General features: G+C 47.2%; 1 protein-coding gene across 1 annotated transcript in view; it reads right to left on the bottom strand.

Moving 5' to 3' along the window:
- The window catches only part of SYTL3 (synaptotagmin like 3), a 200,984-nt gene that overhangs the window by 142,424 nt on the left and 34,462 nt on the right, over positions 1–24,098 (bottom strand). Inside the window, exons 3-7 of the mRNA XM_077289229.1 lie at positions 23,865–24,080; positions 22,613–22,677; positions 11,387–11,438; positions 5,799–5,865; positions 1,631–1,703 (exon numbers count right to left, since the gene is read on the bottom strand). Coding sequence (XP_077145344.1) covers positions 1,631–1,703; positions 5,799–5,865; positions 11,387–11,438; positions 22,613–22,677; positions 23,865–24,080 — 473 coding nt within the window. The remainder of the gene's footprint in view (positions 1–1,630; positions 1,704–5,798; positions 5,866–11,386; positions 11,439–22,612; positions 22,678–23,864; positions 24,081–24,098) is intronic.

Consider the following 24,098-nt stretch of genomic DNA (forward strand, 5'->3'; position numbering starts at 1 on the left):
AAAAGGAGAAATACCAGTAGGAGTCGTGCTGTAATACCGAAGCAACATCCTACTGAGGCGCACTACCGGTGGCCGGAACGCCGAGGGAGTATCATAACATTCAGCTTCAAGCAATACTCCAAACAGCAGCAGGACAGTCAGTTTAAGGCGGGCTGTCTACCTTAAATCACCTATGCAGTCTTGGGGGGCAACCTGTGGAGAGGGGCGACTCTAGGGTCCCGGAAGAGCTCCGAGCCTACCCGTCAAACGGGTGCCGTTCCAACCAGAACATCAGGGAGGGACGGAGGATTAGCAGAACATCATCTAATCGAGTTGTGAGGGAACTTAAGAAACAGACACAACAGTTGTGGGGGACTTTCCGTACACAGCAGGGAAGGACCACAACACATAGCGCTAGAAGGAAGGCACCGATTTCCACCTGTGAAGAGAACTCTGGAGGTGCCATTGGACCGGCCGGACTTGCGCAGCCTGGTGAACCGTGTTCCGGACTGAGGACCCAGAGATCTTCAGTAAAGAGGTAAAGAGACTGCAACCTGGTGTCCTCGTTATTTACTGCACCGCACCACCACAGCCTCACTACTACAACATCACTACCACCACCATTATCCATCATATCTTTCACTGTGCGCCCCACGGCAGGGTCACGGACTGGGCCTAGCCGCCGTGACAACCCCAGAGCAGAGACTCGCAGGCCCGGTACCGGGTACCCCTCGGCCCTGCGGCAGTGGGGGCGCTACATTTCCATCTAGATGGTTTAGGAGGGTTAATCCTACTGACAGATTCCTTCTACTATGGTGCATCCTTCATACAGGTGGCAAATTTATTGCATCACCCTACACAATAAAACACTGACATACTGTGTATTTGTATGACGTTGCTGTAACATACCTGTTAGGTCATAACACTAACTAGCAATAACAATTATATATTTTTTTGTACAATAGAGCCCATATATACCGTGCCTTATGAGCTAAAACGTCTGTGTGCACTTAGCATTAGACCGATTACATATATTTGTGAAACAAAAACTCTGATTGGATCAGTATATCTGGCACAACTGTCAGAATTCCTTACCCGAGACAAACCTTCTTATAGGTGTATACATAGCTCAGGGAACCTGGCAGTCGTGTAGTATATTCTGACCTGAGCATGGACCCTATTTCACGGCCACGTTAATCTCTCTCTCTCTCTCTCTCTCTCTCTCTCTCTCTCCCCTCCGTCCCAGCACAGAAAATTTCGTATTGCACATTCCAAATCCCTACTGCGCACAAGCAATAACATGACGATAGGCGTTCACTCCCCTAACACCTATGTCATCACTCTGCCCACGCTCATTAATTGGCTCAAAAAATGGCGCTAAACGCGTCATACGAAACGCGACTTTAGCGCCAAGATCGCGTATCGCATGGCTGACCCCGCACAGGGATCGGGTCGGGTTTCATGAGACGCCGACTTTGCCAAAAGTCGGCGACTTATGAAAATGAACGACCCGTTTCGCTCAACCCTAGTCCTGAACATTAACCCAACACATTTCTGTCTCGTCACCTTGCTGCTAACTGAATGTCAATGGCTAAACTGAACAACCTCTATCATAGGAAACCTACTATTTTTAATATATTCCCATACTTACTCTTAACTTGGGTTGTGAGGGAAAGGAAGATATTTTCTACAGATTTATTAAAACCTTTTGCTTTAGTGAGCTCCTGCAAAACAGAATGAACACACAAGGGAATCTTAAATTTTCATTCAACTTTTCTAATCAATTTTCACAAATTCATTTATTACATTTCGGCCAACAATGCTCTAATATCTAATAAATGCATAAATGTCATTGTAGGTCATACTACTGAAGGTATAATGGACACCACAGATCTTCCATCCTACATGGTTGTTTGTAGCTTTTTTTCTGGCGCTGAAAAACTATAATTCTAATGCAATTTTATGGTATTTCTATATACACACGATTTTTGTATGCCTATTCGAAAAAAAAAGTCTCTTGACTCTTAGTGAATAAAAATATCAAAAATAAACTACACACCAAAAAATGCAGCAAGCAATAATAACTTTTGTTTTATGAAAAGTGTTTCTGTATTTTGAGACCTATAACCTTTTTATTTTCCCTCCTATGAAGCTGTGTGAAAGATGTTTTTGCATGAAGAGCTGTTGTTTTTATTGGCACCTTTCTGGGATAAATTTGACTTTTTATGAGGGTTAGTCAGAAATCCTTGCACCACAATCACAACAGAGCTGATGTAATATGTTCAAACCTGCACAGCAGTGACTGAGGCAACTGAGACCTCCTACGGAAAGTGCTAATAAGTTACATTGCGGCAATCAGAGGTTTTTATATAACTGGACTGCGGTACATTTTTGACTCGCCCCCGATTTGCTTTTTATTGTATTCTTTTGAGAACACAAAGAAAAAAAACAGCAATTCTGGCATTTAAAAATATTATTTTTTTTTACATTTTACATTATTTTACTTAAAATAATGTAAGATTGTGTTTACCGCATGTGTTGGGGGACACTCGCTTGGCACGGGATTCAAGCACACTGGCACGGTTTTTTGCTTAAACACAGTCTATGTGGTTTATTAAAGTGTTATAAACCGGGTTATGCACAGTTCATTATATACATTTCATAGAACACAATAGGCACCAACCGGTGATATTAACTTGCAGCTTTATCTTAGACACTTCATATACGGCTTTATCTCACAGACACTAAACATGCTGGACCTCTAACTTCGTCCAGTTACCATGGGTGTCCGTACATTTGATAGAATAACACAAGCACCAGCAGTCAATGGTTCCTTATGGGAGCTCCTGCTCCACCTGCTGACTCCTCGTCAGTCCTCTGTCCTGGGGAAACTGCCTTACGGGGTTCACCAACTTGCCTGGCCGGCACACATCAGTCAGTCCAGAGCCACCAAAGGACGGTAGCTTCCCCAACACAGACCATCCAGGGCCACAGTCTCTCAGGTGCTCCAGGAAGACTCCACTCACAGGAGCATCCAACACAGACCGTCCAGGACCCCAGTTTCACTGTGCGCTATTCAGAATGTCCATCCCACCTGGGACCGTCCAACACACTGGCATGTGCTCTTCAGGATTCCTACTCCCAGGACATCCAACACAGGTTGTGCTCTTCAGGAAGCCTACTCCCAGGTCTTCCAACACAGGTTACTCAGTGCGCTATTCAGGACGTCTGTCCCTACCGAGGACCGTCCAACACACAGGCATGTGACCTGTTCGGGTGCTATTCAGGACGTCTGTCCAACACCCCAGGCCACCAGGTCCAAAGCCCCACCATGTGCTCTTCAGGGAGATGACACTCCCAACACATAGGCTCTTCAGGACCTTCCAGCATAGACCACTCAGGTCCACACTCAGCGACCATGTGACCCACACCCTGGTCACATTATGAAGCTGAAACCACTCCAACAGGTGGGAGTGTGTGTGTGTGGCTAGTTCAACCCGCCCATCTCTCATAACTAGCCTAGTAAGTCTCCCTTCACAACTATACAAACACTTGTGGGACTACAGGTCCCAGAACAACAACATTACACCAGACTTACCACGCAGACTCCCTCTGCAACACATATCGGCCACTTACAATTCTGCCAGTCACTGTTTCACTACCATTATAACAACAGATACGCCTCCATGCATATCCCGAGGAGCACACACAGAGCCCCCTAGCTGCCACAGGGGTCAATACATCACAATAAGGTAAAGCGCATTTTTATAATCTTTTAACATTGTTTAGTTTCCCTAGCACCCATCCATATGGGAACTTAAGTTGCACAAGCAAGCCTTATTAAGAGCACAAAGATGACATACATGGGAGTCTTCAGTAGGTCCCACCTCTAGATAGTCACTTTAAGGGCTCGTTTCCATTTGCGAGAAACATGTCCGTGTCTCACATGTGAAAACCAAGCTCTGGCACCGGCACTTTAGAGCGGAGCGTGCAGCTCCATGTGTTGCTATGCGGCAGCACGCTCCGCTCCCAAGTGCCGGCGCCAGAGCTTGGTTTTCACATGCAAGACACGGACGTGTTTCTCGCAAATGGAAATGAGCCCTAATGCTGTAGTTACTAATGTCTTCATCAATTGAGACGTTAAACTGAAGCAAATGCAGCTGGCTCTGATCGCTGCTGTCACAGCAGGTGCACACTGTGTAGCACAGCCATGTCTATACATTGCTCCTGACTAGTGATGAGCGAGTGTGCTCGTGTAAGGTGTTTTCTGAGAATATTCATGCTCTAATAGAGCATCTTCGGCGTGCTAGGAGAAAATGCTCGAGTCTACATGACTGCATGTCTCACGGCCTTTCGACAGCCGCAACACATGCAAGGATTGCCTGTTTGTTATTCAAACCCTGCATATATTGCGGCTGTCGAAAGGCGACCAGACTTGCACCCACAAGGACTTGAGCATTTTTTTCTAGTATGCTGAAAATACTCGATTAAGATACGAGCGTACTCAGATAACACCTTATCCGAGCACGCTCGCTCATCACTACTCCTGACATGACATACATGAACAAGCATACCTACAAGATTATTATTTGTTTTTTATCACTCATAGTATACATGAATAACACGACAGGAAGGGTTTCAAGTGTCTGTACAGTATTAGGAAAATATACCTGCCATCACTCAGTAACAGCACCACACCTGTTCATAGGTTGTGTCTGGTATTGCAGCTCTGCTTCATTGCATGGGGTTGAGTGGAAAAACCATACTCAAGCTATATAACTATACAATGAGAATAATGCCTGGCATTTTATTGGCATTACAGATAACTGAAGTTATATCAAAGAGCTCTTCAGATTTCATGTAATTAGCTTGAAAATATTTTGATCCTACCAAGAACAATAATGGAATAAACACTATTTTTGCAGATTATTCACTTCTCTAAAATTGGCTATACACTTTCATTAGCTGCAAATTCACATTCTGCACACTGCTATTCCTAAGAATTCCTTATATCCAGTGTATGCAAGTTGGGTTTGTCTGAGCACACTGTACATGTCCGACAATGGCTTATCTCCCTTAAAAAGAAAGGATCCGCCATGTTGACTTTCAGCTTGCCCAAATGTTTCATACGCATCAGATCATCAGGAGATTTGGTCGAATGCGTATGGCCACCTTAAAGAGATTTACAGAGATACAGCTCTGGCAAAAATTAAGAGACCACCACATCAAATCCCTGTCATGGGCAGCCCAATCTCCAGACCTGAACCCCATTGAAAACCTCTGGAATGTAATCAAGAGGATGATGGATAGACACAAGCCATCAAACAAAGAAGAACTGATTAAATTTTTGCGCCAGAAGCAGTGTGAAAGACTGGTGGAAAGCATGCCAAGACGCATGAAAGCTGTGATTAGAAATCATGGTTATTCCACAAAATATTGATTTCTGAACTCTTCCTGAGTTAAAACATTAGTATTGTTGTTTCTAAATGATTATGAACTTGTTTTCTTAGCATTATTTGAGGTCTGAAAGCACTGTTTTTTTAAAAAAATTTTGACCATTTCTCCTTTTCAGAAAAAATACAAAATTTATTGCTTGGAAATTCGGAGACATTTTGTCAGAAGTTTATAGAATAAAAGAACAATTTACTTTTTACTCAAAAATATACCTATAAAGAGAAAAATCAGACAAACTGAACATTTTGCAGTGGTCTCTTAATTTTTGCCAGAGCTGTATGTTTGTCTTGGGTTGTGATTCATGCTGTAAATACACAATACTACATCACTGACAAAAATAAAATGGGTGAAATCTTGTACATTACCCCCGAGTTATACACAGGAGTTACTTCAGAGAAAGGAGGCGGAGTAGGTGGAACAACGGAGATCTTGCTAAAACATGAAAGGACATAGAGAATGCAACAATTTAGAAATACAGATATACTGGATAATGGAGCAAAATGAAACACAATTGTTACGATATATAGTATGACAGAAGAAACACTGCAAAGAAATGTACATTATTATATTGAAGAGGCTCCGCTTACTGCTTTTATTGTCATTAGCAGACAATGAAATGACTGTAAATGATGAAGGTAACGAAGAAACTGATCAATGTGTGGGCTCTTCAGTATTGAAATCATGCTTGGTGACTGATTTCTCACAGATACAGTCATCTTTACTTGTGAGTGAGGCACTGAATGATTACATGATTACCTTTACAAAGAGTGAGCTTGCATGTGCACGCTGTGAGGATTCTCTGGCACCATGAGCAGGCGATCATGGGCCAGTATTTAGACAATATGCTATTATGTGGTCACATGCCAACTAGACGTGCACTGCCCTTCTCAATGTAACTGTATTGAGCAAGGTTGGACACGTCTAGTCAGAATGTGGCCGGGCGTATGCGAATTGCATTCTTGAGGTCACATGACTACCGGCAGCAGAGAATCCTTACAGCACACAGTGCGCATGCTATGAGGACTCACAAGTCCACACAGAGTGACTGCAGACTTGTAGCCCAAGCCTGGACAATCCCTTTAACAGCACATAGCCACAGCATAATGAGAGAGCTGTCAATCAGAGGCTGGACACAGATTATTTTTAAAGCTAAAGACAGTTACTTGACTATACAAAACTACCGTATATTGTTTTGATTTTATTGAAGCATTTATTTTGTTTATTTCTTAAATTGTGTTTATTATTTGAAATTACAGACTGAAGTGTGCTGGTGATTGGTGGGTGTCGGGGTTTTGAGGTCCCTACTGAACACATAACGTACTGCACTGAAGTCCTTACTTCTGCAAGCATCAGTGTTCAGTCCCTGACATGAGTAGGCAAAAAAGTGGTGCACAGACTCAAATGGCCCTGATTCATCAAGACTGACATTTGTATGCCGACCTTACAGAAGTGTGTCCTTAGATGGAACAAATGCCTTTTATTGAATTTGGTGCATCTTTCAGCAACCATGTGTCACTGCAAGAAATGAACTTCAGTATTGGACATTTTTGTCATAATTCATGCCATTTTTGTGGTGTCCATTCTGATGAATTTGTCGGTCACATTTAGCCACATCCCTTCCTAGCTAACCTTCACTGACTTTTATTGGGCGCCCAAGTTCACCCAAGTAGGTGATGCTGGCCTGGCAGAAATAAAAATGACAAAAAATAATAGAACAACACGGCACTCGTAGAAGTCCTGTCCATGTAGGCGCACGTGTGATGCGACCAGAATCACTGGGTAAATGGCTCCGGTCGCATCACACGTGCGCCTACATGGACAGGACTTCTTGCTGCATCCAGGCTACCCTACCAATATTGGAATTTATAGAGACAGGATTAACGTTTCTCCCTGCACCATATCTCTTATATTTGTTCTGATGAAGGTCCGGATGTGGACCGGAAGAGTTCGACTTGCCTTTATGGATGCACATCAATAAACCTTTTGCATATGATAATTATTCATCTAGAGTGCCAAGTTTTTTCGGATTTAAAAATGACAAAAAGTCACAACTTTTTTACTCAACTATGAGTTGCAAAAAAATATTTGAAAAATGTTAAAGCATTTAATGCCATTACTTTGGTGAAAACTGTTTGATGAATGTGTGGGCTCACTCATTCAGGTGCTTAGAGCTGCTGGTGTTTTCAGTGACTCATATTGTAGGGGTTTCAAAACACAGACCGACACAGCTCATCAGCATGTTAAAAGAGTATGTCATGCTCGTGCCCAGACTGGTTGGTGCGGGCGTGCGCGGGAGTGGCCCCACTGGACCACAGACCAAACCTCCCTGGAAGGGGCGTAACTAAGTAGCTTCCTAGGTGTTCGCTGGAGCCTCTGATGGTGAGGTCAGACTTGTGCAATAGGAAGCTACCAGGTACCACTCCAGGGTGGCTGCTGATCCCACCGGGGAACGGAACATAGACAAGCAAGCGGGCACGGCTGGCACATAGGCAGGCAGACGGGTACAACAGGAACACAGGCAGGTGGGCACGGCTGGCTCTCTGGTAGGCAGGCGGGCACGGCTGGCTCTCTGGCAGGACTGGTGGACAAGACTGGTACACTGGAAGAACCGGTAGGGACCGGTCTGCAGGCAGGTATGTAGAACGGGTAAGAACCTGTTCAGACACGAGGACCTAGGAATAAGTAGATAAAGACTGCAAGAGCGGATGCAGAGCGAAAGCACAGGAGCTAGAGCCAAGAACAGAAATGCAGGAGGCGGAGCCAAGAGCAGGAGCCGGAGCCAAGTGCAAAACCGCAGGAGGCGGAGCCAAGAGCTGGAGGCGGAGCCAAGTGCAGACAGGCAGGAGGCGGAGCCAAAAGCTGGCGGCGGAGCCAAGTGCAGACAGGCAGGAGGCGGAGCCAAAAGCTGGCGGCGGAGCCAAGTGCAGATAGGCAGGAGGCGGAGCCAAGAGCTGGCGGCGGAGCCAAGTGCAGGAGAAGTAGAACCGCAAGGAGCGGAGCCAGGTAGAACCGCAAGGAGCGGAGCCAGGTAGAACCGCAAGGAGCGGAGCCAGGTAGAACCGCAAGGAGCGGAGCCAGGTAGAACCGCAAGGAGCGGAGCCAGGTAGAACCGCAAGGAGCGGAGCCAGGTAGAACCGCAAGGAGCGGAACCAGGTAGAACCGCAAGGAGCGGAGCCAGGTAGAACCGCAAGGAGCGGAGCCAGGTAGAACCGCAAGGAGCGGAGCCAGGTAGAACCGCAAGGAGCGGAGCCAGGTAGAACCGCAAGGAGCGGAGCCAGGTAGAACCGCAAGGAGCGGAGAGGAGCTGCGGGAGGGGTCTCTGCAGCAAAGCTGAGCAGAGCCACAAGGAATGTGGAGAGAAGCTGCAGCAAGGGATAACTGCAACAGCAGAAGATAAGCTGAGAAGAAAGGAGCAGAAACGCAGAAGTGAGGAGCAGAGGTAAAGTCACAAAGGTTCAGAGAAGGCAGAGCTGCAAGAGTGCGGAGTGTAAGCAGACTGAGAATACAAGGAAAGACAACAGGGAAGGAAGCCAAAGACTAGGAGACCGAGGTAAGACTAAGTACAGACAAGGCAATGGAACAAGACACAAGGACAAAGACACTGGGACCAGGATATACTGCCTCCTGGTGGGCGGACAACAAGACCAAGGAAATAACACAGAGAATCCTCCGGAGAGGGAGTAACTCAGAGAAAGGCCAGGCAAACTCAGAAGCAAGACACTAACTGAGCTAACACATTGCACAGGCCCAGACCACTGGGTGGAGCTGCACTATATACTGGAGGCCTCCTGGCAATTGGTCAGGAACAGATTGGACAGATGCACCTGATTCCTATAAGAACCAGAGAGTTCAGGCGCCGCCCCTCTATACACAGAACCATGAAGCATGCAGAGAGCAGAGACACAGAACATGGAGCTGGCAAGAAACAGAAACCACATCATGGCCTGGAGCAGTGGGTAAGATAGTGTGAGAAATGCGAGGCCATGCCGTGATGCCAGCAGAGTTGTTACAGAGTACCTCTAACTAGGGTTGAGCGACTTTTGCTTTTTTAGGATCGAGTCCGGTTTTGTGAAACCCGACTGTCTTGAAAGTCGGATCGTGTGAAATCGGCCGATTATTGTGAAAAGTCGGGGGGGGCGACCGAAACACGAAACCCAATGCAAGTCAATGGGATATCTCTCTCTCTCTCTTTCTCTCTCTCTCTCTCCTCCATCCCTGCAAAATTTGTGTTTCACTGTGGGAATCGCTATATCCCAAACGTTAAGATGGCGGTTTTACCCCTTGTGACGCCGCACAAAGCGAGCCGGTACCCATGTCATCACGCTGCACACACTCCTTCATTGGCTGAAAAAATGGCGGGGAAAGCGTCATACGAAACGCGACTTTGGCGCGAAGATCGCCGACCGTGTGGCCGATCCCACGCTGGGGTCGGGTCGGGTTTCACGAAACCCGACTTTGCCAAAATGACCGATCCGTTTCGCTCAACCCTACCTCTAACCAGTCTGTGGCTGTCTTTTTTTAATTAAGAAAACAGTGAGCCACAGGTTAAAGGGAACCTATCACCCCGTTTTTTTCGGTATGAGATAAAAATACTGTTAAATAGGGCCTGAGCTGTGCATTACAATAGTGTAGTTTGTGGACCCCGATTCCCCACCTATGCTGCCGAAATACGTTACCAAAGTAGTCATTTTCGCCTGTCAATCAGGCTGGTCAGGTCGGATGGGCGTGGCTTCTTCCCCCAGATATTGCGTAGTTTTCCGTTGGTGGCGTAGTGGTGTGCGCATGTCCAAGGTCCCCAATCCTGCACGGGGGGGTGAAAATAGCAGCGATGTCCGTTATTCCATTGGTGGTCGGTGGGCGCGGCCATCTTGCTTTGGCCGCGCGTGCGCAGAAGCGGCGCTCTGCTGGCCGCGGCTTCAGGAAAATGGCCGCGGGATGCCGCGCGTGCGCAGATGGAGATCGCGGCGGCCATTTTCCTGAAGCCGCGGCCAGCAGAGCGCCGCTTCTGCGCACGCGCGGCCAAAGGAAGATGGCCGCGCCCACCGACCACCAATGGAATAACGGACATCGCTGCTATTTTCACCCCCCCGTGCAGGATTGGGGACGTTGGACATGCACACACCACTACGCCACCAACGGAAAACTACGCAATATCTGGGGGAAGAAGCCACGCCCATCCGACCTGACCAGCCTGATTGACAGGCGAAAATGACTACTTTGGTAACGTATTTCGGCAGCATAGGTGGGGAATCGGGGTCCACAAACTACACTATTGTAATGCACAGCTCAGGCCATATTTAACAGTATTTTTATCTCATACCGAAAAAAACGGGGTGATAGGTTCCCTTTAATATTTTTACTAAATAACATCAAATTAAAAAAAAAACTGCCAACTGTCCCCGGTGGTCCTCTGAACTTCCAGCATCTGGGATCTGGGAATAAAGAGCAAAATTCCACAACTCTAAAAAAAAAAAAAAAAAAGCTGGTTTAGTTCAAAGCAGGAGACCTCACGATAACATGCGAGATCTTGCAGGTTCACTACGAGGGGGACCATGAAGGGTTGTGGGAGCCCCATCTGCATCTCAGCATCCTACAACCAAGAAACTTGGTTCTGACTTTTTTTTTTAGAAATTTGGGTCCTTGAGGAAGGCGTTAGGGACAGCTGGAAGCATTTTATTTAATTTGCCCATGGTTTTGTTCAATAAAAAGGGCAGCCTCACACTAGTGATGTTATACAGGCTTACAGTATACCTATATAATTTAAATGATGTGCAAATAGCCTCTTCAAAAAGAAACAGAGGACAGGAACTCTAGTGCCACCTATGACTGTAGCAATCCTAAAAGTCAATATCGACCGTTGTGGAAAATGCCAAGACGTCATAAGGAGACTTATGGGTCAATGTTCCTCTGGGAATATAAATGATAGTTACAGATTAACTTTCTAATTACTTACCTCATCTTTTGATAGGATTTCAGCAGTTTTGCCCCAACTGTGTCATGTTTTCCTGCAATATACATAATATTACATTTTATTTAAGCTATATAGAACTATTCAATACAATAGTATGCTGTACTGGGAAAAAAAGAGTTAAAGTATAATTTCTCCTTTCTGCCAAATGTTACAAAGTTGTCTGACTCACAAATGTATTTCTTTAAAAAGTCAGGATCTGTTATAAAAGAATAATAAAATGTATACTTATCACCTCCAAACCCCTCTGTTTTATTGGGCTACTCGCATGCCAGATTTTTTTGCTGAGCGGAGGTCTACATAGAGAATTGGGACATCCAATTCTGATTTACTTTGCTTATCCCCTTCACGACATATGACATACAGTTATGTTATATGTCATGTCTCTACCTTTGATGCGGGTTAGCATGTTGAACCCATTTTTTGTTACTGCAGATGATGGCTGATTTATCCACCCACAGCTATTAACCTATTAAATGTCATTGTCAATCTCTGACAGTGGCATTTAACAAGTGCTGGCAAGGGGATGCATCATTACACATGGCCATTGCGCACCCATGACATGATCATGGGGTGCTGATGGTTTTCCTTGACAGCTGAAGACCCCTGGGCCTGTTCATAGGCGATCATGATTTTTGCTATACATAGCAGTGTTTCAAGTCCCCAAATGGGACCATTAAATACAGTAAAAATAAAAAAAAAGTTTTAAAAAATATCCGAAAAAAATACAAAAGTTCAAATCACCCCCATTTTTCACCATTAAAAAAACAAAAAACATGTATTTGGTATTGCCACTTTCAGAAAAGTCTGATCTATCAAAATCTAAAATAAATTAATTCAATTGGTAACCGGCGTAAGCCCACACACATCCCAAAAATGTAATACATTATGGGTCTGGGAAAATGGCGACAAAAGCAAACTTGTTATTTTTTTCCATGATGTACAATAAAAAATTGTATTGTGGTACCGTGTTTGCCAGAAAAATCGATGTGAATACTTTTCTGCCCAATGATGACAGAAGTATTCTAGGAGTGATACCTTTATTGGCTAACCTGAAAATAATATGTTTGAAAGCTTTCACACTTCCCACCCCCTAACATATGTCCTCCTGTATTATTCTTTAAATGTTGTGCTTGTTTCTTATTAATCTATTTGTAATCTTGCCTTAAGAAGGAGCCACTGTGCTTTGAAAGCTTGCAAACATATTATTTTCTGGTTAGCCAATAAAGGTATCACTCCTAGAATACTTCTGTCATCATTGGGCAGAAAAGTATTCACATTTATTTTTTTCCACAAATTTACGATTTTTTGACCACTTTAATGAAAAAAACAAAACTATACATGTTTGGTATCAGCATAATCTGATGACCTCAAGAAACATATTGCCAGGTCAATTTTACCGTATAGTGAACATGGTAAATAAATAACCCCCAAAAAATTGTGGAACTTTTTTGCAATTTTGGAATTTTTTCCTCACTTTTCAGTGCCATTACATGATAAAATGAATGGTGTCACTGAAAAGTAAAACTCGTTCCGTAAAAAACAATCATTAATACGGCTATGTCGACCGAAAAATATAGGCCTAATTTATTCTAATATGTATTGGGGATTTTACTTAAAATGATGCAATTTCCGGTATATACAGAAATACAGATAGCACTTCATAACGTACAGTGCCAGCTCTATTACATCTGTACACATGATATGCTATTCAGACTTTGGTTAGTATTTTACCTCAGTATCTGTAAGCCAAACCAGTAGGTGATAAATGCAGAAGTGGTGACTAGTGATGAGCGAGTATGCTCATTACTCGAGTTTCTCCAAGCATGCTCATGTGATCTCCGAGTATTTCAGCGTGCTCGGATATTTAGTTTGTGTCGCTGCAGCTGCATGATTTGTGGCTGCTAGACAGCTTGAACACATGCAGGGATTGCCTGTTTGTTAGGGAATCCCCCCACATGTATTCAAGCTGTCTAGCAGCCCAAATGATGCAGCTGCAGCGACACAAACTAAATCTCCGAGCATGCCGACATACTCTTTATATTCTCACCTTCCGCCGCCATCCGCGCCAGCCTTTCCCGCTCCTCGCGACGCTCCGGTCCCAAGAATGTATCGTGGCAATGACCGGATATGACGTAGTGGTCTCGCGTGACCGCTACATCATCACGTGTTATTGCCGCAAGGCATTACTGGGAACGGAGCGTTGCGAGGAGCATCGCTAAAGACCTGGGCTGGATCCGAGGTCCGATGGAAGGTGAGTATATAACTATTTATACGAGAAGGTCATCTCGTACTGAAACGTGCGTTGGGGAGCAGGTCCCGGCTCCATTGCTCTGCACCATGACGGGTAATGTTATCTGACTTCAGTTTTATATTTTTTTATTTTGTGCCACCAGTGTAATATTCTTATGTAGCGATTGGTTAGCAATGAATATGAAGGCATTATAGGGGCTCCTATTTATCCAGGGGTAGCTTACAGCACCTATGGGAGCATTCCTGCTAAACCCTGGCTATGTCTGCCTTTATAGCTAACCCCACTTTGTCTATGATTACTATCTCTATGGTGGCACAATGGTAGGCACGGCACTGTATAAGGAACGTGCCTCTGACTGCAGAGCCCCTAAGGGACAGTTAGAGGGGAAATCTGTGCAGTGCCCAATTCCCCCCCTCCCACTACCTCCCCAGGTGAGGTCATGATTGGGACGCCCAGCGGACCAGCCGGGGAGAAGAGGTGAGTCAGGCCACACCCTCAGGGGTTAAATTCTAGTGACCGGGCCAGGCTCTCCCTCTTTCTCCCCGGCTGACCCTTGGAAGCTGTTGTCTCCCTGATCTCCTGACCACCATGGCTGCCCCTACGACCGAGGCCCTACAGCGAGGAGCTGCACAGGAAGGTGAGCAATGGTCGCGATCCCCTAATTCTGGCCTGGGTGCTCACCCTCCTGTGCCCTCTCCTCACCCCCTAGCCTCCCCGTCGTCCCCCAGGGCTCCATCCCTGCACGCCCCCTCTCCTGGAGTCTCTTTCTCCCCTGTCTCCCCAGCGCAGCTAACCCCCACTCACCTGCCCTTATTGTCCATCGCAGATCCCGGTCCCCCTGGGCCTCCTCTCTCAGCTCCCGGCGCTCCCGCTGATCATGGCGCAGCTGCGACGCCAGGTAGACGCTCGGGACGTTCCTCCCGTCCTCCCGAGCGCCTGCATGTTGGAGCAGAGCCAGTGCTGACTAGCCGCCGCGCTTCTGCCCCACGTGCGGCTCCGGGGGGCGCGGCGGGCGTCGCGTCGTCTTCGGGCTCCGCTGCCCGCCGGTGCCAAGCGCCCGCTTCTAACAACAAGTGCGCCCGGGCCCCTGTCACTTCCGGTCCCCAATCTAAGGCTCGGGGCCCGGCGCACATGCTTGCAGCATCCCCCTCTTACACAGGCCGCCCTGCCTCCCAGAATGCAGCGCGGGCCCTGTGGGACACGCCCACTTCCGGCCCCACTTCCTCCCGGCTGATATTCAGCGCTGTGGAGGCAGGCAGGGGATCGCCCGCTGCCTCGGGGTCCTCGGCGGCGCGCCAGCCGCTCAAGAGGACCGGGGGGCAGCTAGCCCAGGCACACCACGAGTCTCCTGCAGCGTCAGGGAGTCTCCCCTCCCTGATGCCGGTATGGGACCGCCAAGCCCCGCCCACTCACTCCCCGGGAAGCAGCAGCAGCGCAGCGTTAGCCAGTGGGGCCCCAACCCGCCAAATCGGTCGGGGGGGCGCCTCACAGACAGCGCTCACTAGCTCCCCATGCCAGTACCCACCATGGAGCGCTGGACCGGCCCCTGCCAGAACAGGACGGCACCACCGTGGGCCTCTGGCTAGCCCACCCCTTGCCCGCCATGTCCCCCCAGCAGGCACATCGGCGTTGCCTGTGCGGGGGAGCGGGCGGTCGGGGGCCAGAGCCACGAACACGGCCGCGGAGCGTGACGACTGGTCTATCCGGACCAGCCAGCACGCTCCGCAGCCAGGAATGTACGCACCAAACACGCACACAGTTGCACCAAACACTAACACAGCGGCAATAAATTACGCGCCGCCAACACCCCCATGCTCCCAAACGCAGATCACAGACAGTTTCCTATCAGTCCCCGCCCTTCTGCGCTCACCCTGCGGTGCCAGCCAAATAGTCTCCGCACCTTCCCCGGCCCTACCCCCTGCACCGCCACTCACGCCCCATGGCCAAGGTAACGTCCCCCCTACTCCCGAGGTAAACGCACCTAACGCGACCCCTAGACAGGGCGATCACAGGCATAGATGCCGCAGATCGTCCTCACCCTCATCAGTAGACTCCCACCACCGTTCCCGCTGTCCCTCTAGCTGTCGGCATTCCCACTCCAGACGCCGACACCACTCACACAGGAGCCACAGGAGCCACCATAGATCCCGCTCCTCCGGATGGTGCTCACCATCCACAACCGGCTCAGATACATCGGGAAGTTACAACGGGCGGTACCGGTCGCATGCCGAAAGGCGGCGGTCTCACCGGACACCCAGAGCGGGTACCCGGTGGGAACAGACACTGACACCCCCCGTTACGGACCAGGCAGAGATCGGAGCCCCAATAGCCTCTCATCCTCGAGCACACGACAGAGGTCATCCGTCACGTGCTCCATCCTGGGCTGACGCACGGGGAGACACGCCATACGTACCTCCCCGGTCCACCAGCCAGCACCGAACCATCGAAGCGATAGAAGCCGGAGCACCTCCCTCTCCAGGGGACGCTCGGCACCAGACACAATCCAGCAGAATACATCCCCGTGCCACGGCGCTGGCCGCTGGCACGCCATCTTCATCCTCCTGGGCGGGCGGCCAGCACCAGGACAGCGCCACGGCAGGAGCCAGAGTACCTCCGTCCGGAGACACTCGGCCTGCATCTGACAGCGGTGAGTTCTTTGATATCGGTGAGCACTCTACAATACAAAATGTGGGAGAAAGCGAGCTGGCAGCCGCTATTAAGACCCTAGTTCAGCAGTTGACACGCCCAGGCGTACCAACTGACACCAGCACCACCCAAGCAGCTAGTCTGCACAAGGATGCATTTTTCTGTGGAGTAAGCCCGCTAGGAGCGCACGTTGAGTTAGAGACAAAGCAAAAAATTTGGGATAATGCTTACGTAGATATATGGTCACTGTTATCGGCCGACCAACAGTCCGTGGACAAGGAAAGGAGAATAGGCGAGCGGTTTCAAGATAGGAGCAAACCAAAAATAGCTCAAACGATGAATAACTGGCTCCAGGCCTTCGCGGTTCTCGGCTGCATCATGGGCCAAAAGCACCCAGAGCGCTGTTCTGAATTATTTATTTACCAAGATCTAATCTATAATTCATATAAGTGTCACAGCGGGGCCGCATGGAAACGGTACGACAAGGAGTTCCGCAGGCGGTTGGCCATGCAGCCTGATTTGGGCTGGGGGGTAAAAGCGACGGACGTTTGGCTACGACTGATGCTGTCCCAAAAACAGCCCCCCTTTTCGGCAGCGACCACTTATCACTCAACAGCAGCAGGCCAGAATACAGTGGTCGTACGCGGACCTGGGGCCTGCTTACTGTTTAACGATGGATACTGCCGTTTCCAAGGGTCCTGTAAATATAGACACGAATGCTCCTCCTGCGGAGGTGGACACCCTGCGGCCAGATGTACCCGACAGCCAAACAGAGCACCTGCGAGGTTTAACCCCGGTGAACGTAACCGCAATGGGCCCTTGGCTAAGCCTTTATCCCAATAAAGAAGCGGCGGAACAACTATATCTCGGTTTTAAAAACGGCTTTTATATCCCTTTCAAACCCAGCCCCTCACCAACTACTGCAAAAAATTTTAAATCGGCACGCGAATTCCCCGATATTCTACAGCAGAAAATCCAGAAAGAAGTTGAACTGGGCAGGATGGCGGGACCTTTTAGATCCTTGCCATTTAAGAATCTCAGAATCTCACCTTTAGGTATTGTTCCCAAAAAAGAGCCAGGAAAATATCGGTTAATACATCACCTTTCCTACCCAAAAGGCGAATCGGTTAACGACGCGATACCCGCGGAAGAGTCATCGGTAACCTATTCTTCTTTTGACAGGGCTGTCGAGCTCGTGCGCGCAGCTGGGCCCGGTGCCCTGCTGGCAAAATCCGACATAGAGTCAGCCTTCCGCCTTTTGCCCGTTCACCCGGAATGTTTTCATTTATTAGGCTGTGAGGTGGACAGGCTATTTTACTTCGATATGTGCCTACCAATGGGCTGCTCCATTTCCTGTCATCACTTCGAGCTTTTCAGTACCTTCCTAGACTGGGTATTGCGGTACGAAACTGCTAGCAACTCAACGATTCACTACCTCGACGATTTTTTGTTCGTCGGTCCCGGGGACTCCAGACTCTGCTCCTTTCTTCTCCAAAAGTTTAAGTTTTTAGCCGGAAAATTCGGAGTGCCACTCGCACCGGATAAAACAGTTGGCCCCTGTAATGTTTTGCCTTTTCTCGGTATTGAAATAGACACCAATGCAATGGTGTTTCGGTTACCAGCTGATAAACTGCAAAAAACTCTGCAAATGGTTAAATATTGCTACGAAGCGAAAAAAGTCACCCTACAACAAATGCAATCCCTACTAGGATTGCTCAACTTTGCCTGTCGTGTAATGCCAGTGGGCAGAGCCTTTTCACGCCGACTATCACTAGCAACCAAGGGCATAGCCCAGCCGAGCCATAAAATTAGACTCAACCGCTCCCTGAAGGCAGACTTGCTGGTCTGGAGGACATTCCTGGAGTCCTACAATGGGCATACATGCGTTATGGCGGAGGAGACGCCAAGCAAAGATTTAGGCCTAATGGTCGGTGGAAATATTACAGATGGTTTTGCAGCAATCTACAAAGACCAGTGGTGCAGAGGCCAATGGCCTAAACTATGGACCACGGCCGCATGGGGCCGTGACCCATCACTGGTGGAAATTCTGGCAATAGTAACATCAGTCGAGCTATGGGGTGCCCAATTGGAAAATACGAACATCAGATTTACAACAAAACAGCTGAGAACAGCAAAAGCCCTAAACAGCATGTCTTCTTCTTCTCAGCCAGCACTCGCGCTGTTGCGCCGCCTAGCACTATTATGCCTGAAGCACAACATCTGGTGCCGGGCCAGATTTACGGCGACTGTGGATGACAAAATTGTTAACTCTTTGTTATCTTCCGATTGGCAGGCATTCAAACTCTTCCTCCCCAGGGCGCGAACGTCGGGCCTGCGGATTCCTCCTTCCCTCTTGGACATGGTGGCCAATCACTGATGCCCTTGATCCGGGCTTCAGTGACACCGGCGACTTGGCAGGTTTACGGTAAGGCGTGGGAGGAGTGGTGCTCGCTAACGCAAGGAAGACCAGTCGATAGGTGCGACCAGGCGAGATGCGACGTCTTAGTAGAACTCTTAGAAAAACTCAGGCGGAGAGGGGCGTCAGGGACATTAGCGCAGCGTCATCTGTCGGGAATAGCCTTCTTCGTTCAGCTGCTGGGGTGGGTGGACGTAACCAAATATTTTTTCATCAAACAAGCCGTAAAAGGCTGGAGAAGGCTGCAACCTAGCCAGGAATGCCGTCGCCCAGTTTCCCTAAGGCTTCTGGACGACATAATTGCAATATCTGCATCGGTGTGCAAATCACAATACGAGGCAACGCTGATATCTGCAGCGTTCGCAATCGCCTTCTTCGGGGCACTTCGCATCAGCGAACTAGTGCCGCAGTCAAAAACAGCATCAATAGGCGGTTTAATCAATGAAGACCTCGTCATATGCAGCGAAGCTCTGCGCATTAGAGTACGGAGATCCAAATGCGACCCCACCGGGAGGGGGACATGGGTATTGGTCAAGGCGTCAGACGGGCCTACATGCCCCGTAAAAATAGTTAAAAACTATGCGGTAGTAAGACATTCGGGTAGATTCTATCTTTCACACACCGACGGGTCCCCTCTTACTAAATATCAATTTCAAGCAATCTTTAGACAGTGCCTAAAGGCAGTCGGCGTGGCTCCAAAGGAATACGGGACACATTCCTTCTGAATAGGGGCGGCTACCGAAGCAGCCAGAGCGGGGGTATCGGAAGTCGAGGTGCAGAGAATGGGCCGCTGGAAATCCGCATGCTTTGCAAGATACATAAGACCAGACCTGCTTTAACATTTTTTTGTCTATTACAGGCAGCTGTAGGCCCACAGTCTGGGTAGTGGGGCATTCTTTTGTCCACTGGGCATGCAAAAGGGCCAAACTCAGGATGGGTGGAACCAATTTTGGCTTCCCGAATTTGGAAGTCAACTGGAGAGGCATCAGAGGGCTCCGGTGGCGTCAGATCTTCCCGGAGCTGGTGGACATCGCTAAGAAGGCCAAGGGGCCGGTGGTTCTGGTGCTACATGCCGGAGGCAATGATCTGGGCAAGCGGAAAGGGGCCGAGCTGTACACAGTTATGTCAACAGACATCGATCGGTTTGTCTGTTTATTACCAGATATGGTGGTGGTGTGGTCCGAGATAATACCTCGAGCGGTCTGGCACGGAGCTAAGGACGTAAAAGCCATCGAAAACACAAGAAAAAGGATTAACACAAAGATGTCGAAGTTTGTGAGAGAAAAGTATGGCATTGTGGTTCGACACCAAGAGCTAGAAGGGAACAATCTTGCTTTGCTGAGAACGGATGGCATCCACCTCACGGACATCGGGCTCGACATATTTTTGGAGGGTTTGCGGGATGGTGTTGAACAGGCTCTAATGTTGTTGTGTGGGGGTCGGAGTCTTGTGTAGGTCATACACATGATCCTCCGTGGCGGTAGGTAGAGGGGGGCAAAGGTTCGTAACCTCTCATCGGCTTGCTGGCCCAGCGGTCGTCGGCTGGGGCCTTCAGCAATGAGTGCGTCGCGATGTGTAATTGCCCTTCTCTACTTTGCAAATAATAAAACTGTGACCGACCTGTTCAACCCATCCAGGATTATTGGTGTCTTTTATTGCGGAATGGTGGGACGGGGGGAAGGCACTGGTTACGACACACGGGTCTCTGCAGTCTGGTAGGCACGGCACTGTATAAGGAACGTGCCTCTGACTGCAGAGCCCCTAAGGGACAGTTAGAGGGGAAATCTGTGCAGTGCCCAATTCCCCCCCTCCCACTACCTCCCCAGGTGAGGTCATGATTGGGACGCCCAGCGGACCAGCCGGGGAGAAGAGGTGAGTCAGGCCACACCCTCAGGGGTTAAATTCTAGTGACCGGGCCAGGCTCTCCCTCTTTCTCCCCGGCTGACCCTTGGAAGCTGTTGTCCCACCCTCCCTCCCTTATAAACTGGTAAATGTACTGTGCAGTTACTGTTAAAATGTTTTGAATTTTAAATTTAAAAAAAAAAAAAAAAAAAAATTTCATTGTTTTTTTTATATACGTCACAGCGGTAGGTAGAGGGGGGCAAAGGTTCGTAACCTCTCATCGGCTTGCTGGCCCAGCGGTCGTCGGCTGGGGCCTTCAGCAATGAGTGTTGCGATGTGTAATTGCCCTTCTCTACTTTGCAAATAATAAAACTGTGACCGACCTGTTCAACCCATCCAGGATTATTGGTGTCTTTTATTGCGGAATGGTGGGACGGGGGGAAGGCACTGGTTACGACACACGGGTCTCTGCAGTCTAAATGTAACAAGCCCGTGGTGCACTGCTCTGCAGCCGGCACCCAACATCTTGGGATTTCTTGATCACTGACCCAGTGTTTATTTATTAGTCTACTAGGCTGTTTTACACGTTGCTCTTCTTATGGATTTTCCTATCTTGTGTTTAATATGGTTTAAATAAAGGTATTTTTGTATTTTTGATAAATTAGCTAAGACTCAGTGTTCTTTTTTATATACTGATCACAGAACTAGAATCACTCGCCCTCCTCCTAAGTGGACTTCCTTATTTAGAGGCAAGTCCTATCTACATTTAATGGTCATACTTGTTACCTGGGCAACAAGGTGTTCAGCCAGGATATTTAATTATTTACTGATTTGTCTGGTTCTATGGGTTTTGGTGCAACATATGGATCCGAATGGTGCCACGGTCTATGGCCCCAGTCATGGAAGTTTTCTGTAATCTGTGAAAATATTACTTTCTTCAAACTATCCCCCATTGTTGCAGCCATAGACATCTGGAGAGAGGAATTTTCTAATAAAATCTTTTTTTGGACAGATAACCCAAATGTAGTCCATTGCATTAACCAACTGTGCTTGTCATCTTTGCAGGTCTGAAGTGTTTTATGCCACCTAGTTCTTTGTTGCCTTGAAAATACCATTTGGTTTAAGGCTTGCCATGTTTCCACAGGTAAAAATCCCATTATTGAATCTCGCTACCATTTTCAGGAATTCCGGTTTCTTTTGCTCATAGCCTACTGAGTGGGTTGTCAATGCCCAAAGGTTATGTGGGACTGAGTAGAGACTAGTTATTGTCACTACTGGGAGCTTCAGTTCACCCTTCAGCTTGGCAGTTATATGGTAAGACATGGGAACATTGGAAGAAATTTGTGGGCAACAGTTCAGTTGGGGACAATGATGGAACATGTGATGCAGATACGATAGAGTGGACTCGTAAAACCGTAAATGCACATACGGCTAGACATATTTGCTTACATGGTGGTGTAGCGATCAGACACTGCCAATTGGAGGGGGACACCAGATGTTTAATGATGCAAGACGGAGTACACCTTATGCATATTGGTTTGGACATATTCTTGTCAGGCATCCAAGATTGTTTGGCACGGACTCTCTTTATGTTGAGGGGAAGTAGGAGCCCAGTCTTATTGACTGGGCGGCTCTTTGGCGGTCATAATTATGAGAATCCAAACTTAGTGCAGAATTCCATACCTGGAATGGTGTCGACATATCCCTTATGGAAAGTTGTGCTGATTAATAATGATCACATATACATTTTATAATAAAGCTGTGACTTACGGTATTCTCACACCACATGATAATCTATGTTTCTTTTATGGTTATTATGGGAAGGGGGTGAAATTGGAATTTTGCTGTTATGCCTTCACAGTCTTGTGGCATCATTTAAGCCAAGTGGTCATTAATCAGCCATTAAACAAGGCTGCCTTGCTCCACATATGTTATAATTCTAGCAAATGTAGTGGTCTGATGTACCTATTACCAAATCAAATTTTTATACACAATAACAAGTATTGATACCTGTATCAATTTTGTGCAACTTATGTTTCAGAAAAAATATTACCTGCAGATGGAAACTTTCTTTCTCTTTCATCATAAAACCATTCGCCAGTCTTTATTTTTACTTCCCTGTTATGCATAGAGGAAACAACATCAATGTTAGTATCTGTAATATCATCAAACTTACTTTATCACATGCCTAATTGTGGTGCTTTATCAAACACTTTTAATTTGCTCCAAGTATAGACATAGAAAATAATAGCAAAAAAAGTCAGAAAACCACACAATCACAATTATTGCATGTTCACACTTGTGAAATTTTTGTGTAGAAATTTCTCAGCTCCTTACATCTGAATTGGGTTGTATCATCAGCTTGTAGATTGTGGCATGGATTTCTGCAAGATCCATTCAGATAAATAGGACAGTCACTGAAATTTCTTCAACAAGTCTACCACATGTGAACATATAAGGAGGCTATCAATCAAATTAGAGGTACAAGAACTAGGTGAAACTGGCACTCATCTGCGCTGCTATTGGGATCCATAGGTGTCACTCACTACAGAGCAGATACACCGGAGAATATGGAAACCAGAACTTCTATTCCTCCTTCAAAGCCCAGGGGAAGGTGGCTGCCAGTCCACAATACTGAAGTGTGAATGATTTGTTATGTATCGAATGTGGCTGCTTTGTGAAACATTAAAAATGTATTATTTTTAAGAACTTATCTAAAAATTATTGACAGCCAACAATTTTACAGACACATTTGACAACCAAAACTAATAAAGGTTAGAATTCTAGAATTAAAGGAAACCTGACAGAGGATACCGGTACATGCTGTACGATCCATGAGTAGCATGTATCAGACACTGGCTGTAGGATTAGCTATATACAGTACATTTAACTCTGAAACGAGCTGGTGTTTTCGAGAGGAACACACTTTTCAAGTGACATGATAGAGTACATCTTACTAGGGAGCAGCAGTAAGTAGGAAATGGCTGAAGATCATGACAATGAGGACTATTTTTTACTGTGTAACTTGTGCAGTACTGTATAGTTGTAAGACAGGGTCCACCTCTATACCCAAAGACTTTTGTTAGTTTGTGAAATATATCATACACAGTAAAGTCTGCACTAGCAGAACATATATTTTTTTTAACAAGATTTGAGTGATAAAATCATAAGTTAAGTTGGGTCACAGACATAAACCAAAAGATACAACTAAATCTGCATGCATTTAATAAACTCATTACAGATAATTTTCAACTTTATGTTAAAATGTTTACATAGCTGAATGCAAGAATTGCTCTGTTTGTTACCCATGAGCGTTGCACACAGTACACTTCCATGCAATACTGCAGCGGTAAATTTGGCATTCCTGGCACACTCTGTGACTGCAGCCATGGCAGACAGCACCTCTGTTCAGCAATCTTCCGAGAGCTTTCTGGCATCGAGCGCATGATCGCTCTTCGTATTCTCTGCTTGCACTCTTTGCCCCTTTCCATCGAAGCTGTTGCAAGTGTGTTTTCAGCTTTCTGCATTAAATAACAGAG

Source organism: Ranitomeya variabilis, chromosome 2 (assembly GCF_051348905.1).
Source record: "Ranitomeya variabilis isolate aRanVar5 chromosome 2, aRanVar5.hap1, whole genome shotgun sequence".
NCBI classification, from domain to species: domain Eukaryota; kingdom Metazoa; phylum Chordata; class Amphibia; order Anura; family Dendrobatidae; genus Ranitomeya; species Ranitomeya variabilis.